General features: G+C 33.8%; 1 protein-coding gene across 2 annotated transcripts; it reads right to left on the reverse strand.

The window, feature by feature from the left end:
* Positions 1-14,124: 14,124 nt before the first annotated feature.
* On the reverse strand, positions 14,125-17,544 carry LOC145157922 (tubulin alpha-1 chain-like). 2 transcript variants are annotated; one of them, XM_079076899.1, is made up of 6 exons: positions 17,286-17,544; positions 16,588-16,802; positions 16,305-16,504; positions 15,693-16,201; positions 14,482-14,602; positions 14,125-14,396 (listed from the first exon to the last, which is right to left on the reverse strand). In XM_079076899.1, exons 1-6 carry the CDS (start codon positions 17,396-17,398, stop codon positions 14,274-14,276), a joined length of 1,281 nt encoding a protein of 426 aa, XP_078933025.1. In that variant the 5' UTR covers positions 17,399-17,544; the 3' UTR covers positions 14,125-14,273. The 2 variants fall into 2 exon arrangements, with proteins under 2 accessions (XP_078933025.1, XP_078933021.1); XM_079076895.1 differs by having other exon boundaries at positions 14,125-14,602; positions 17,286-17,533.
* Between the last annotated feature and the right edge of the window lie 1,002 nt (positions 17,545-18,546).

The following is an 18,546-nucleotide window of genomic DNA, read 5'->3' on the forward strand; positions in this document are numbered from 1 at the left end:
CCATTGTGTCCAATCCCTCTTCATTATATCATTTAGGCCGTGTTTTGTGGATCACAGCTAGCTGATGAGCAAATTTATTTTTCAGAATTTTTTATGTTGTCATGTTCTGGTAGACTAAAAATGAACTTATAAGCTGACTAGGTTTTTAGGAGTTTTTATATATATTTTTTCAAATATATCATTAATTAATTATAAAAAATATATTCTTCTAAATGATGTTTTATATCATTTTATATCTTCGAGCTAGTTTTACCAAACATTATTTTTTATTAGTTATCTTATAAGCTTGCAGATAGTACGTCAAATATAAGCTTAACCTATAAGATGTTGATTACAAATCAGTTAAAATGTTAAATGGTTGAATTGGTTAGAATTTAAGGTGTAATCGATTAATAGGAAGAAATGAAAATATGTTGCCATTTTTTGCTATTAATCATTTTTACTTTTACAACTTATGATATTTGATGAATTATATTTATAAGATTTAAGTTTAATCACTATGGACACTTCTTGTTAAAGTATATAAAGATTTTATCTTCGAAAATAATTTATCATCAGCATTTAGCATATAAACTAGAGCCGACAATGAGTCGATTTGGGTTGGGTTCGGGTTCAACCATTTTATTAATTGGATTGAAGTTTTCAAACCTACCCAACATGCTTATTTAAATAGGTCTATATTTTCAGTCCAACCCAACTTTTTAGATAAATAGGTTGTTATCAGGTTGACATGTTTATTTAAATAGGTCGATATTTTCAGCCCAACCCAACTCTTTAGATAAATAGGTTGTCATCATATTGACTTGTTTATGTAGTTTCCAACCCAACCTACTATATAAAATTGGTTAAACTTGGGTTAACCTATTTAAAATAAAATAAAAACAAATAAATTAACTAAAGATTCCGCCACTTAAATTAGTTCAAAACGTTAAAAAAAAAAGTTTCAAAGTATGACTAAAGTACAATCCTAATTCACAAATACATAAAATTTTCAAATAATATTAAAAATGTTTAGTTTCGAAGTGATTTTGAAGAGTAGCTAGTATTGTTGGTGCTAGAAAAAAGAATGAGAATTATGATTGTATTTTTTAAAATATAAATAATAATACAATATTATTATTTATAAATTAATACTTTGATTAATACATGATAATATTCAAATAATTATTAAATTAAATATATATTAAAGTTAAATGGGTTGACGGATTGAAAACGGATTGATAATTTTTACACAACCCAACTTCTTTAATTAAACGGGTTAAGAGGTTGACCCATTTAACTTATATGGGTTGAAAATCTCAACCCAACTCACTAATTTTGGGTTGGGTTCAGATTGAATTAGCGGGTTTGGTTAATCATTCCCTGACTCTAATATAAATGCAAATGGACTTTAAGGTGGCCAAACTTAATTTTTTAAGATCATAATGTGATAACGGCTAGAGCATCTTTAATGATGGTTATTTGATTATTTCTAAAGTTTTTTATTATTTGAAAAAGTTTTTACCATTGGAGAAGAAAATTGTTTAGAGAGGTCAATTCAAACACTTATTTTTCTTTAACCCTTTAATTTTTCTTTTAGGTTTTGTCGCATTTGATATCTACATTTAATAGCACCTTATTTTATATCTTAATTATATTTAGATATTAGTTTTTGTTATTAGTTAATCAATTGATTTAATCAACAAACTAAATATGAATATATTTTATAAAAACATTATATAATTTTTTTAAAAACATCAAAACTTTCAAATATTATAAAACATTACGGTTATATAATATTTTATCGTTTTAGTATTTCACTAACTATATATGTGAGAATTTTATTACTTTATAGTTTTGAAAAAAATACCCGACAAAGCTATTTTTTTAGTTTTATCTTTTTTGGCTTTAAGTGACTAAAAAGATAAATGACATATGTTATTAAAATGACAAATATGTGACAATTATCCTACAAGTTTCTTCAGAAAAATTACCCGATAAATACCAAAAAATATGAGATATGTTAGTAAAATGATAAATTATGAGGGGACTTAATAAAATATTTAATATAGATAAAGGATACATTAGTTAATTTTATATAAAAAAGGCTTTTAAAGGAGTTAACTATTAAAGATAGGTGTCCTCCCTCTTTGAGGTCGATGGTTCAAGTCCCGTCGTGGATATAGGTGGAATAGGTGCTGTTAGTTTAAGAGTAGATTAGATTTGTCAGTTCAAAAAAAAAAAAACTATTGAAGATAGTATTTAATAAAAGCTTTTTGATAGATAAAAGTTAGTGAAAATATTATGCGGCAAAAGTAATAAATCGTTATAAGGTTAAAGGTTAACTGGAGATATTCTAAGCTTATATATATTTCTAAAATATCATGAAAGTAATATAATTGTTTAAAATTTTGTAGTAAGTAGCTTAAGATAGAATATTTTAGAAAGTTGTAATGCAACCTAAAGTTATTGCTAGTATATAAGTTAGAAGAAATCTCTAAACTCAATGCCTCTCTATAAATACATCTAACATTTGCAATTTTATTACAACAAATCAAGAAACAACAAAAGATGTAAAGCATTCCTTTATGAGATATTTGATTGCTAAGTTATAGTGTTTTATTTACGAGATATTATAGTGTTCTATTTCATTATAATTATTTTTTCTAAGTTTAAGAAAAAGAGAGTTACACTAAGCTAGCAAACACGATACATCTTAGGGTTGCTTGATAGAGGGAGGGCTTGTGCAAAATTGAAAATCACAATGGATGGGTATGGGCGATTGCAACACGATGATGGTGCACCTCCATGATGGTTGCATGTGTTGGCACCAAGATGAAGGATCTAAGGTACTCGAGGATAAGGTTCAACAAATAGCAAAGAAACTGTCGATGATTTAGACCTTTAGAATTTATGATTCGATTTGGAAATTGTTTTTTATTTGGTAATTAAATTTAAAAGTACCTTGGGTTATAGTTTTCGCATTAGTTTTTTTAAAAGAAACTTATAGATCAAAGTGCTCTTAGTCATTTCTAGATGTCAAAACTAGTTCTTTTAAAAGTTACATTCATAGATCTTAGGCCCATAACATTACTATGCATGATTTGTTGGACTCTATTAAGAAGCTCTACAATAACTGGCGTAAGGAAACTAAAAGTATCAAACACAATTGATACACATACATGTTGGTTCTCGATGCATGTTTCCCTATGATTTATCACTTTGCATGAAACAACTTTAAAAGTAGTCTGTCCTACAATGAAACACCCAACTCCTCAAGTCCGTAAGAGGGGAAACCTTGTTAGATCCACATATGCATGTTCCCTCCTACCTATCCAAAAACCAAAATGTCAGCTAGTCTAAGTGTTGACCTTCCTTCTAAAAGGAAAATCAAGAAGTTCACTGGTACCTCTTTCATGGCAGAAACCCTACCATGCATAAGTACGTAAAAAAGAACACCATTGACCATATTGTGTCGGTACTTGAATCCCATAATCTTTACAATGTACTACGTGCTCCCCAAAAGAGTTCAATCATGTCGTGCAGCAAGCTGGGCATATCTCATCAACTAGAAATAGTGGAATCATGAGGTGCTACATAAGGATAGTACAATACTCTACTAGTGACATATATTGGCCAAGACAATCTATAGGGATTTCCATAAGAAAATCCTGAGTATGTGGTACTCGTAAAAACTCGAAAACCGTTTTCTGTATAACAGTCATGTCGAAGTGTACTTCAATGTCTTGAACAATTTTACTAAAACGGTAATTCGATAATGCATGTCGGGTTTCAGGGGGGCAGTATCCTTATTAGTGAAACCGCTAAAGTCGAAGAGCATAATTGGATCACGAAAACACGTCAAAGCACAAACATAATAAAATCCACACCATATATTCCACTATCCCGTTAGATTGGGTCTTGTAAAATTGAAGATTGGGACACTTGAGGCTGCAAAAGCATAAGAGGAAACATATATCACTGAGTACAACCACATATCACCATACCTGTTGGATACATAATTAAGTTGCCACTGGATGTCTCCAAAAAAAGGACCTCTACAAACCACCATGTCCTCAATCGACCCATGTAATCCTTTATCAAAGAAAAATGATGTATCTTCTATGTGTATGGATTAGCGTGTCCTCAGACCATTGAATAGTTTGGCAATATCAATATAACATCGAAGCAAAATGAGCTCACTATAGGGTCGCATAACTATGGAATAAGGCTGTCACACCCCCGAAACCAGACGGCGGAAACGTCCGGGGGCTCGCGTGACTTAAATTGAATATCATCACAATGAATATACATGAATCATAACATAAACATCACCATGCATCAATACATTACAACTGATATTGTTTACATCCCGTACATTGTTTCAAATATTACACATTCATAACACAAATTGTTTCAGAGTTTTCAAAACAAAACATTCTAACATACTTGGTATTACCCTTCCGCTTATCTGTTACCTGAGAATACAAGTTATTTTGGAAAAACGTCAACATATGAAATGTTGGTGAGTTCATAAGCAAGGTTGTGAATAAAATGATTTGTATAGTTTGTAAAACCCAGAAAATCCGATATTTTCTGAAAAGACAATAGTTTAACAAAGTGTGAAGATCCATAAGTTGATGCATGAATGATTTCAAAACATATATATATAAAAAGGATGTTTTGTCTTATAGTTATAGAAATCCCGAGCGAGTAGTATTGATTTCCCCGGAAAACCCGATGTTTTCCGATGTCGAAAAATATACGTGATTACAAATTGTTATACCGCCACAACGAATGGCTTTTGATTACTCATCCTTGAATACTCGGATGGTGTCGGATAAACCAAGTGAGTCGTCGTAACGATGTCCGGTGAAGACAAGTTATAACAGTCAACTACGAACGTCCCATAGAGGTGTCGTCCGTTGTTACTCACTTAATCCAAACCACCTTGATTACTGTTGAATAACGTCCTAATTCCGTCTACTTTGATTACTCATGAGCCTTAGCGAACGAAGAGAAGAGGAGTACGAAGTCCTGCTACTATCGTAAGTACCTTAGGCTGTCGGGGATGCGAAAGACACGTTGGCCCAACTCGCATTTGATTACTCTGACCTTACTAGCAATACTAATGGACCACTAGGGCCCAATAGCACATAAAAGCCATTGAAAGTCCTTTTATATGGAATTGAGCCATAGGAGGCCCAATAACATATAAGCGTTATCCCTTTGGGCCCAAAGATCATGTTATTGGACTTGCAAGGTCCAACAAGCATGATTTGAAACTTTCAAGCCCAAAGTTTGAATATTTACTCGTCTTAGGTATCGCGTATCTATTGAAGGGTTCGATTGAATGATCATTGTTTTTATATCGATTCGAGACCGATCGATTCGTTTATAACGATATTTGGAGTTAAACGTGTATTCATCTTTCGATTTTTCATAAGTCGTGGTTTTGTATTTTGACTCAATGAAAATATTTGCTTAAAAATAGTGGTTTGACCTTTTCAACACCTTTCTTTTTATAAAAATAACAGTTTTAGTCCTTTATATAAAAGAAAAGACATTTTTAGTCCTTAAAACATTTTCTTGGCATTTTTGCATCATAAATTTGTTGAAATGATAGTTTTAACTCAAAACTTATTTTGTTAACAGTTTCAGCCCTTTTAGAATAGTATTTTCCTGTTGGAACCCAATTTTTCGCAATTTTTACAGTTTTGGCCCAAAATCCAAAAACTTTACATTTTTGATCCTTTTTGGAAATGAAAAGCATTATTAACCCTTGAAATAGTTTTGTTACACTTTTTATCCCCTGTTTTGAAGAAAGTATCATTTCATCCCCTTTAAATGTCATTTTTCGCAATTTTTGGGCTTATTGGGCCGAAAAGCCCAAAATTAGCCCATTAAGCTAAAAAATTTACATTTCAAGTCCTTTGAAAGTTTTAATATTCAGAAAAACAATTATTGTAACTGTTTTGACTCTTTTGACCCTTAAGAAACAGTGAATTGGCAACCTTTAACCCAAATTTTGTATATTTGACAATTTAAGCCCAAAAATGGGTTTTATGTAGAAATATGTTTATCATAATCTTATAAGTTATTATTCTTGACTTGTTTAGTGTAAAATAACTTAGATCATGTTTGTTTCCTTTCCCATGCCATAGATCTCGAGTTATCATCCCTTTTTGGTTACATGTTCATCACAAAAACACATAAAATCATACATACATGCATAAAATCACACATAGCATACACATACACATAGATCTACACATTTTTCTTGTATTCTCCCCCATAAAACATATAAAAACCGAAAAGAGAGGGGTATGAAGCTCACCTTGAGTTGTGGGTTCGGTTTTTGAAGAGAGAAATGAAAAAGATTCGATCCTAGCAAGTCTTCTTGGGGAATCTCGAACTTAGATGTTTCTAAGAGGATGATCATGATTTTGAATAGATTAGGAAGAGATTTTTGATAAAACAAAGAATCTAGATCATAGATCCAAGCATGAACTTACCTTAGATGATGAATTTGTGGAATAATCTCCTTGAAAAGCCTCCTAAATCTCGAAAATCTGATGAAGGATGAAGAGAGTTTCTTTGAGAGAGTTTGAGTGAAATGTGTGTGTGTTTGTGTTGTTTCGGCCGAGAGAAAAAGAGAGAGGAGAAGAGAGAGACCTTGATGAGATGGTTGCATGAAAACATGGGATTTTTGCATGGTGACCCAACAAATAATAGGGAGGTGGTAAATGGAAGTCAACCCTCTTCCATTTTGGGTTGTTGGGCCGAGAAGAGGAGAGGGGAAAGAAAGAATATTGGACTTCTTGTATTTAAGCCCATATTATGATTTAATGAAGAAATTTTCGGCCCATTTAATTCAAAGAATGATTTTTATGACCCATTAGGACTATTTTAAATTGGTTGTGTCCCAATAAGGCCCATAAAAGTTAACCTAGTTTATTTTAGGCTTATAAGGCCCAAAATATTAAGTTTCATGTATATGGGTCCAATTAGGGCCCATTTGAGAGTTCTATGTTCAAGATAGTTAAATTGGAAGCTTATTGGTCCATTAGGCCCAATAAGGAAATCCTAGTCCAAAATGGACTTAAACCGGGATTTCTAGGGCTTCCAACCCTTTGTTGACTATTTGTAGTGCTTGAATGAAGTGTTTGATGAAAGTTTTGTTGTTATTGAATAAGCATCATACTTGCTTTCGCATTGTTGACTCATAATTGATATAATTGTTGTAGTTACAAAGCATTAAAATTCCTAGTTGTGACAAAGGCACATCAAAGTAACAACACTGGTAGATCTCTTCATAGATAACCCGATAAAAAAACCCTTTTCTCACTTAAAAACGCCCTCAAAGAACCTTCACCCAATAATGACCTCCTAATGTCTACAAGGAATAAACCCTCATGAAGCTTCTTACCATCACATGAAGTCTAAAATAGCTTAGTTTTCTTGATATTTAATTCAAGCCTCAATCACGGAATGGTCACCCAAATGATGTCCAATACTCTATTCACTTACTTTGAACCTCTGATGAAAGTTTCATCATCACAAGACCAAGCATGAAGAAGAAGAAGCATGCAATCGTCTCTATCTTATGAATAAGTTGGTGCAATACAAGACAAAAAAGAAGTGGTTCCATAGGGTCGCATTTATGAACCGTAATGGTAGACCATATATGCATGCCCCTTAAATACAACCTCTCTCCCTGTCCATATACCAAATCTATCCACAAAGAAATAGAAAGGGACCTTAACATGACACCATGAAGTAATGTTGATCTATCTACTAGATTAAAGGTAATCGAGAAAACCACTATAAGTATTGCAGGAGACCTTTAGCATGATATTCCCTCGGCACCCTATTGACACTATGTAAAACAACCTTAGCACCACCCAACACGCTGACCCCAAACATAAAATCATTAAGGAAATTTTCCATTTTTATAATGCCTAACTTACACAGTCAATAATCATACTCCCAAATCTAAATCTTTTGTCCACCACAGGACTTGAACCCTCGACCACTAAGGGAGAGACATCTTCCCAATATACTTAATACCGATGGGATATAATCCCTTTGATAGGTCCTTTGTCATTTATTAGCAACCTTGGAAACCAAACGCCTCCATATAGTGCCCAATACAATAGGTTTGATTCTGTTTTGGCTTTTAGGAGCGACATAAGAGGAGCAGACGCAACAAATTATGTCAAATTCGACGAGCGTCTTCCTCTAGCCACAAATGAACTATTACAATGATTGCATGTAAGAGATCTATGGGTACGACATATCCCTCTCAATATAAGGCATCTAATATGTATTGTGCTCTCAAGTCTCCTCTCCCACAAGAAGTTCCTTTAGGAAATGATTTAAAACCAAGAACATTGTCAATCTTTGTTACAAGGCAACGTTCAGAAAATTTTTTACTCAACATGGATGGGGGTGGAATGTATGGATGTTTATCCTCCAATTCCTTCATGGTATCACCACCAAATGGAGCAACACCCTCGGAAAACAATGCTTTCACTACTATTGTAAAATGCCCATGTGCAACCTTAAGGAGGCATTTCCTGATGTTGATGTTTTCTATTGTTCTCTCCTTCTGAATTTGATCTCCTTCTTGGTACAATTACCCTAATCTAGATTGAACAAATTTTAATTAACGTACCGATACCATCCTCATTCCCCCATGTAGCCAATAAGTTCAGGATATAATGATGTTATAAGGACCTCATATTCATAAACATACTTTCTTGTGTATTCTGGGGCATGGACACCTACAAAGTGCACCGAGGAAGAAATAACAACCTAACCCATGCTTCAACAGACCCGGGATGAGTAATCACCTTGTATAGAATTACTTTCAACATCTAAGAGAAATCCATACAACAACTATGAGGGATACCTTTAATAGTAGTGATAGGTGCTTTTAAAACCACTAACAAGGAGCTGAACTTCCAATACCAACCTCTCATTTACATCGGTATCAGACTCCTTAGTGGATAGTTTTAGAACGCCAATAGTATGTCCACTCATGTCATTATTCTGAATAGTAAAACGTACAAGACCATCAGGATGACGACAAGCATGACTCACTTCGTGTATACTTATACACCTCATACACATCCATTAACCAAACGCCTTTAATGTTTCTTCGAAATCCATAAACAATCCATGGTGTGTAGCAATAGCCTCCCACAACACACTTCTACGTTCGTCGGTAGAAAGGTGTAACCTATTGAGATGATATATCAAACAAGAAATCCCTTAGCTCCCACTTGACAATTCGGGAAATAATTAAACCCCAAAATGGGCACATCCAAGCTCCATTCGAAGATGTAGAAGATAAATCCATAAAAAAAATTGCATTAAGCCTCGAGTTGCAACTCTAAATCATGCATAGACCCTAACAAGTGACACTCCAACAAACACTTGGTGTGCACAAAATGTAAAAAGAATTGGGTAGAAGCTCTACATTTTCTTGAAACCAAAGGAAATGTGTTTGCGATAAATATTAGCCATTTTATACCAATATACGAAAGATACCCAAGAAATGAAATATACATAAGATCCCTAATAAACTATCTATCATGGTAAATCCTTTGTTTATAAGATTCCAAATAAATAGTATCCATATCATATTGAAATGCCAAAGAAGTTGCATATGTTGTAGTTGGTATAATCAAATTATAACCCGACACCAAGCGCTCCAACCACATACAAAATAATTCCTTGTAATCTCATAATGATCCCGATTGTTGAGGCATCTCAGTAACCAGACAAAATGTATAACTACATGTCATGTCGGTAATCCTACATTCGTCCAATAGTCAATGGCATTTAGAAATTTTGCAACTTCAGCTTCAAATTTCCAAGTTCCCTTGAATTTCAAGCCATCCAAAACTATCTCTTGAAAGAAGACTGTCTCATGGTGTCGAGCTACAACCCGCCTTTCTTATTTTGACATTTATATGAAATAGTATATGCTCAACAAACAAAAATACAAAATATAGTAAATATATAATCATAAAATATGTGTAAGTGTGTAATAAGTAACTCGTCCGATCAACGTCCCACTATGCTTTTCCTTGATCATGCCAGCTATTATTTCTAGAAGCACAATTGGTCTAATCCATGTCCCCCATGAGATGAGAAAAGCAGATGACATAATCGTCCACCGTGCACCGATTGCGCACCTTTCCCGTAAAAAACATACGCATATGATAAACGTTTTCTTAGAATAACAGGATTTTTGCATGTCATAGTATGAGAAAACCTAAGATTTTCGCAAGTCGTGGCATGGGAAAACATAATTTTTTGTAGTTCATTACCTAAGAAAACCTAGGTTTTCACAGGCCATGGTCTGACAAACCCTAGATTTTCATAGGGAATCAATCTCCTATGAAAATCTAGGTTTCCTCAGATATTCACCTGCGAAAATCTCAAAGTAATAAACATTAAAAACATAGTTAAGACTAAATAACTCATTAATTAAGGTAGATCGTTGTCTCCTCCGACCATCTTTTTTATAGAGAATTCCAAGCGGTTTTTGAAAATATGGTGTGTTATTTTTTTTTTGCATTTGCTAAACTTAAAATCTAGGTAATTCATTAAACCGAAAGAAAACCTTTGTGATAACCACCTCACATAAATATTGTGGATGGTAGAGCATAAAATACACATTTTGACCCATTCTTGTTTCCCATTCATATATTTTTGTGATAACCCGCCCTCTTGCCAAATAATATATTTTTAAAACCCAGTTCGTTTTTCTTGATTTCTAGTTTGTCTGTTTTTTTTTCGATTTCATCTTCTTTTTGTAAACTACATACCTTCATGCTCAAATACTGAAAGTGTTTTTTTTTAAGTTCTTCTTCTTTGGCCTTTACATCCTTCTTTAACTCTTTATGCATCTTCCAAGGTCTGAATACATCATTAGAGCTGAAATGTGATTGATGGGATGAACAATTTTCAACAAGAAAAATAATTTATTTTGCATAAAAAATCATATATTATAAGGTATGTGATGTGTATTTTTAATGCACTAGTTTTAAATTTGCAAAATCCTTATTTATCGCAGCTAAACTAATACACATTACATGAAGTGAACCTGATCGAGTATAGTATAGTTTTTATAAGTAAGGGTGTCGAACTATTGGGGAACGAGCATGATTTAATTTAGACGATAAATCAATTAATTAAACTAAAAACAGAAAAGTAAAGGGGGGGGTGTTTAAATTAGATTAAACGAGATTAACTACTAAATAAACGCAAACAAAAGCAAAGAACGTGATTGAAAACACTGATTTTAAAGTGCTTCCACTTAGATTCCGAATCCCCCTATTTTCCTATGGCTGATTTATTAGAGTGCCATGGATTTAACAAGTTCATTACCGAGTATTATAACGACCAGTTATCTTGATTCAATGAACTAATAGAAATAATTATAAAGCTATTAACACAATGATCATGCAATTAGCTAACTAAATAATCAATTAAATATTCAAATTATAAAGGAATTGATCTAGCGACTTCTTATCAATGATCATGACAATTAATCTAGCATAACATGGATATCTAATACCTTCTTATATATCAAGCTATCAATTATATTATTTGACTTGTCATGTTTACACAAGCCAGTCACGGGAGTGTTAAAAAGAATACAGGAGGGATCGTTGAGAGGATTCACAATATGGCCCGGTAGCCCCGCGGCAGAGATAGCCCTAGACAACCGACAACTAGGCAGAGGGAGAGATTCAACCAGATCAATCTCCCTGAACTGAAGATCTCCTTCAAAATTCTTTCCTAAAACTTCCACAAAGCTCATAACATGCTCAACCCCTGCAAGTCCCATAGCAAACAATAAGGGTTTTGACCCCTCTATAGTTGTTGTATTTATATGAAAAGGGGGAGGAGGAAATAATAAGACAAAGAACATAAGTTACACAGGAAGGAAGGAAAACTAACCACCATTGACAACATATAACTCAAACATTATTTCTTGACAACGCCACTCGGTGCTCATTCCTACTCCGACTAAGACATATTCAGGGAAATCGTCAGGAACAACTTGGAAGCCGTTAAGCAGACGAACAACTTCTTGATTACGAGGTGATAACTTAGGAGCACCATCAGAAGTGGATTATGTACAAAAGTAAGGCCCTCCAACATGAGATCCATCAACCCAAAACTAATGATTTTGCCAGTTTTTAAGGCTAGGTCTCCCCTCCGGAACAAGAACATAGTTGTTCTTACGAGAGTAAAAGGTGTACTTATCGTTGGTAGTCGAAAAACAAAAGTAATTATTGAAAACCCAGAAATTTGATTCCAACCCTTGAGATCGATAAAGGATCTCAAAGGCCACAACCTTGGTAACAACATTGGGGATCAACTCGTAGATGTTGATGCCATCTTTCTGAAGAAGGTCAGTCATGAAATTGGTCGTCGGAAGATGATAACCAGCATCTAAAATCTTGACGTACACACCCACCTTGCCCGACGGAGGATTAGAGAACAACGCCCCTTCAAGCGGAATGATAACTCCATATTCAGGCTAGAATTCATACCTCTCTCTTAGGGAATCGACATATTCTGGGGTTGGAATGATGACGTAAGAAGAAACGATGGTGATTGGGAGCGTAGTTGTGAATAAAGAACAAGAAGACAAGATGGAAGAAGCGAATGAAAGACGTGAAAATAACCTAGCAAGCATCAGTATATAAGGGAAGGATATAAGCGGTAAGCTTTGTCACGTGAAAATAACCTAGCAAGCATCAAATGAACCCAAGGCAGACACATGCCGCTAGAGTCTAGAACATCATGGCTAGACTACATCAACTCCATGATTACTAGACTAGGGGGCTTAATGATGTATCCCTCAGATACGTCGCGACGGACCAGAACAGACAACGCAGGCTAAGCTTTGTCATGTGTCGATTTGACTGATCATCGAGGCAGCACACTCTTGTGGGCCTACGCTTCACTGGCACGTGAGTGGAGCATGTTGAAAGAATTACTCGATATGTAGAACACAGACGTCAGCAAAAGAAGCGATTATGTCCCACTAACGGAGATTGCGTCCTTACCAATCAAAGCCACGGAAGATCTCTCATGTACCACGTGGACCAATGGGAGTGCGGGGTATGTTGAGTTTGACTACAGGTCTTGAAGGATTTCTCAGAATCAGAGGACTTCAGAGATTATAAAATGTCATTTAAGCTGGAGGAGGAGACAACCTCTCCCTTATTTCAGTCATGGAGTGCACCTTCGACTTGATGGTCAATTTGGGTTGGGTAATAGCCTTATATCAAATGATATTTTAGACAATGTTATTTAATCACAAGCAAAAATATAGTTACACATTTGCGCACAGACAGTTACGAGAATGTCAATGTCTAAAGTTTCAGCACATGGTTAGTGGACGGTCGTGAAGGTCTTGCGGACCTGCATGGACCATTCATGATAGCTTCATCGTTCACATTGGTGTCAATCCTCTTTACACTACTGCAATTTCATTAAAGGAAATGGTATTATATGCTTATCAAATCCAAGTAACTAAACAAATAACTTAAAACGCTAAAACCACTTTGCAGAGTGATCAAGTAGCAATTACGACTATTGTAACAAAAAATGAAGGTATATTGATTACCTATTTGCATAGTGTTTTTTTCAATCCATTATCCACGGACGCAAACAATATGACGACCTTCGCTTATTTTTCGCAGCAAAAGATCGGAAACTAACAAAAATAAACTTTTGAAAAGTAGAGACATGCAAGCAAGACTTTTGTCTTGCCTTCACGGTTTGCAAGTTCTTTTTCGTGGGCCTCGTGGTCATTTTGTCAAGTGTCAAAAAATAATGGCTACCCCAAAATATATTCTTGAAATATATGGTCATTTTTGTAAATATATGGTCATTTTTGTAAACAGTTCTTAAATATAGTCGCATTGGTATCGTTAGTAATATCATTATATAAGTAAATAATTATTTACGATTTTAATTTGTAATAGATCATCAATGTTGGTGTGGAGAGGGGAGTACTTAATTACTTGCTTTATTTGAGTTAAGGAAGTGGTAATGTGGCATTTCTACCAAAAAGAAAAACTCAACATAAACACTTTCTTTCTTTCCTAATTCATTGCAAATCACTTGGTATATTTCCCAAATTAGAAAGAATATAATATAAGCACACATACATAACATGGTTCATCACAAAAGAGTATTAACCCTAACATTAAAAAAATGCAACAATCCATTATTCCACAAAACAAGAGTGTCGCCATTTACCATTTTGAATAGTTAATACTCTTCATCCTCTCCTTCATCATCGACTCCTTCAGCACCAACTTCTTCATAATCTTTCTCAAGAGCTGCAAGATCTTCACGTGCTTCTGAAAACTCTCCTTCTTCCATCCCTTCACCAACATACCAATGAACAAATGCTCTCTTTGCATACATCAAGTCAAACTTATGGTCAATGCGTGAAAACACCTCAGCAACTGCTGTGTTGTTGCTGATCATGCAAACCGCTCGTTGGACCTTTGCTAGATCACCACCTGGCACAACTGATGGCGGCTGGTAATTAATACCACATTTGAAACCAGTTGGACACCTGTCAAAGTCAAACAAATATTAACAATATTAAATTTCAAATCATTTAAAGCAAAATTAATGGAATGGATTGTTGTTTTGTTATGTATAAGTAGAAACTAGATAAAAATTTAGATTGATATATGAAGAAAAATGAACTTTTGTGATATATAAAGGTATATCGTTGTAAATTGCATATTTCATTTAAAGAATTATATAGCATCTAAAAATTGTTTTTTTACAAATTTAAATAATTAAATACCATGAAATTGTAATTAAAAAAGTTACTTTTGGAAACTTAAAAAAAAAAAAAACTTAAGTTTTAAAATTTTTAAACATCGACTTTATTTTTTCTTAAAAAAGTCCTTCCATTTTTCCATTTTTTCCAATTTGGTTCTCTCACTAGGTTTACTGGTAATCTTCCGGTTTTAGACAAAATTTTCGGAAAAAAACTCTTCAACTTTTTTTTTTTCCGAAAAAAACCCTTTCTTTTTTTATCCAAAAAATTAGTCAAATGTGAGGTTTTTTCGAAAAATAAAATAAAAAATGAAGGTTTCTTTTTCAGAAAAAAAAAGTGAGGGTTTTTCCAGAAAAAAAATTGTTTAAAACCGGAAGATTACCAAAAACCTGCTAAATGTGCAAAATATAAAAAATGAAAAAATGCAAGGTCTTTTTTAAGAAAGAAAAAACAAAGTTGAGGTTTAATCCGTAAAAAAACCCAAAATACAAGTTCTTTTACGATATCAACCCCAAACAAAAACAAAAGTTAGTTTTAATTTCATAAATCAATAAACCAATCTAGATATATCATCATCATATAATAATAAGGGAAATCTACAGAAAAATCCCAAACTTTTGAAAAAAGTTTCAATAAAATCCTAAAAGTTTTTTTTTTAACAGAAAAGTCCCGATTATTTAACATTTTGCCCAAATTAACGAAAAAGTCTTGTTTTATATTTGAACAGCAAATGACAAATTATATGATTTTCTCAAAGTAATGGGACTTTTCTGTTCAAAAAAAAAAATTAGGACTTTTTTGAAACTTTTCCCAAAAGTTTGAGACTTTTCTGTATATTTCCCTAATAATGATAATAATAAAATTAATTTCTTACCAATCAACAAATTGCACAGTGCGTTTTGTTTTGATTGTTGCCACAGCAGCATTAACATCTTTAGGAACAACATCTCCCCGATACATCAAACAACACGCCATATACTTCCCATGTCTCGGATCACACTTGGCCATCATACTCGCAGGCTCAAACACCGCATTTGTAATCTCAGGCACCGAAAGCTGCTCATGATACGCTTTCTCAACCGAAATCACAGGGGCATAACTGGAAAGCATGAAATGAATCCGAGGGTATGGGACAAGGTTTGTTTGAAACTCAGTAATATCAACATTAATTGCTCCATCAAATCGAAGAGAAGTTGTTAAAGATGATATGATTTGAGAAATTAATCGGTTTAAATTCGTGTATGTTGGCCTCTCGATGTCTAGTGATCTCCTGCATATGTCGTAGATTGCTTCGTTGTCTAATAGAACTGCGACATCTGTGTGTTCGAGTAGTGCGTGTGTTGAAAGGACACTGTTGTAGGGTTCTACTACTGCTGTTGAGACCTGAAAGTTGATGATAACAACAACTTGTTGTCATAAATATTATGTTTAACTAACTCAAAAAAAAAAAAAACATCACGTTGAAGATGCTTTGATAATAAGGTACCTGAGGAGAAGGATAAATTGTGAACCCAAGCTTTGACTTTTTTCCATAGTCAACAGACAAACGTTCCAACAATAAAGACCCGAGTCCAGAACCAGTTCCACCACCAACAGCATTGAATGCTAAAAATCCTTGTAAACCAGTGCAGTTGTCTGCTAACTTTCTTACTCGATCAAGGCATAGATCAACAATCTCCTTTCCCACTGAAAAAAGAGTTGTGTTTTTATCATTGTATTTGTATATGATTGGATAAATATAAGATAGAATTTGGATGAATCGTAAGTACCTGTGTAATGGCCTCTTGCAAAGTTATTAGCAGCATCTTCTTTTCCAGAAATAAGTTGTTCAGGGTGGAAGAGTTGGCGATAAGTTCCTGTTCTAACTTCATCAATCACAGTTGGCTCAAGATCAACGAATATTGCTCTTGGAACATGCTTTCCTGCTCCAGTTTCACTAAAGAACGTGTTGAATGCATCATCTGCAACTCCAGGTGTGGTGTCGCTGAAAAAAGAAAGAACGAGTTTGATTTATTAGCTGCATTGTGCATTGTAAAGATCTATTCGGAATCTGAGTAAATCAAGAGATAGATCCATCGAATTTTAGCTTATGAACTTGAGATCCAAGTTTGGATCACTTCAAACGCATTTAATCGGAGAATTTTCTATTTCTAATGACATAAGAAGTAAGATCCCTAAATGTATGACCTAACGAACAGTTTACCATAAATTCAGATCCATCGAGAATCAGAAATTGAAATCATAGAACTAAAACAGAGTACGAATCATGAACATTAGCAAAGTAGGAAAGAAGAAAAGGTAAACAGGAAAGAGATTCGATAGAAACATCAAGTAAAGCAGTAGATGTGTTAAATGAAGCTACAAAAACAGCAGAATTCAACGAACACTGAAAGTAGATGTATTCAACCAAATACATTTACTGAAAATTAATGAAAGGGAATCGAAGAACGAAAAAGGAAGAACAAACCTAGGCATCAAACCATCGGGCTGAATGCCATGTTCGAGGCAATAAAGCTCCCAACATGAATTTCCAACCTGAATCCCAGCTTGACCTATGTGTATACTTATGATCTCTCTCATATCTCTCTGTGAGTGTGTGTGAATCAGTTGGAAGAAAAGTTGAGGTTTTATGCTCTGATTTCGATCTAAGAAGAGACTGTAAAAAGAGGGAAATGTAGTCGATAAGATTCGACAGACAGCAAGTGTGGCTCCACCCACTCCCGCCAGCCTTTCACCCGTCCCCAGCCGGCTACGCAAATTTACCGTTTTGCCCCTCCAACTTCCAAAATAAATATTCTCTCTTGCCCTAAATTTCTAAAACTTATATTCGAATTTTTTCACCTAGCCCACTTATCCATATGAATTGGTTGGCCCATCAAATTTTTATATTGAATTATTGATATCATTTAAAGCGAATGCATTATAAAAATCCTTAAAATAATAAAAGAAATAATATTTTACCTTCAAGATATGTTATGTATTATCTGATTGACATAACTTACTAAAAAATCTGACATTTAGTAAAAGACAATGCGACCAAAATATACGATATCCATTTCGAAAATAACATAATTATTTTGATAAATGCAACTTTTGGTTTGGTATATGACTTAATAGAAGTTTTTAATTGATACTTAAAATGGTGTTTGGGACTGATTATTTAAACAACTTATATTTTTTTTAGTAAAAATGTTTATTATTTTATCAAGTGTCAAAACAAAGCTTAGAAAAACGTTTGATTTAGTTTATTCAGTAGCAAAACATAATAAAGTGATAAGTTAATTTTTTTAGTATTTGGCAAATTGTGATTATATATAGAATTAGAAGATAACTTATAAAAAAACTCTTTAAATAAGTCAATAAGTAAGAAAGTAAACTCATTATTTAAGTCAGTAAATACTTATGAAATATTCATATCCAAACTATTAAAACTTTTTATTATCAGCATCAAAGCGCAATGAGTCAATAAGCATTTCAAATAAACAATCTCAAACACCCTTTAAAATATTCTTAGTATAATAAGCTATTTAAAAACAATCTCAAACACCCTTTAAAATATTCTTGCACCAGAGGCGGTGGAGCTCCTCAACAAAGTCCAACGGATCATGGACTCTAATGTCATATCTCTTAGATCCACAGATGTTGTTTTCAAAAGGATTAGTTTTGCGATCCAGAAAGGGCTAGCGGCGCAGCTTGTTGCCTGTTTGTCTTCCATCAATATGTATTGA

This window comes from Lactuca virosa, chromosome 1 (assembly GCF_052849685.1).
Source record: "Lactuca virosa cultivar CGN04683 chromosome 1, Lactuca_virosa_CGN04683_v6, whole genome shotgun sequence".
NCBI classification, from domain to species: domain Eukaryota; kingdom Viridiplantae; phylum Streptophyta; class Magnoliopsida; order Asterales; family Asteraceae; genus Lactuca; species Lactuca virosa.

Coding starts and splice junctions, on each gene's coding strand:
- LOC145157922 (XM_079076895.1), bottom strand. CDS start 17,398: ATGAGAGAGATCATAAGTATACACATAGGTCAAGCTGGGATTCAGGTT. Junction 16,803..17,285: donor CCCGATGGTTTGATGCCTAG/GTTTGTTCTTCC, acceptor TTCTTTTTTCAG/CGACACCACACCTGGAGTTG. Junction 16,505..16,587: donor TGCAAGAGGCCATTACACAG/GTACTTACGATT, acceptor CTCTTTTTTCAG/TGGGAAAGGAGATTGTTGAT.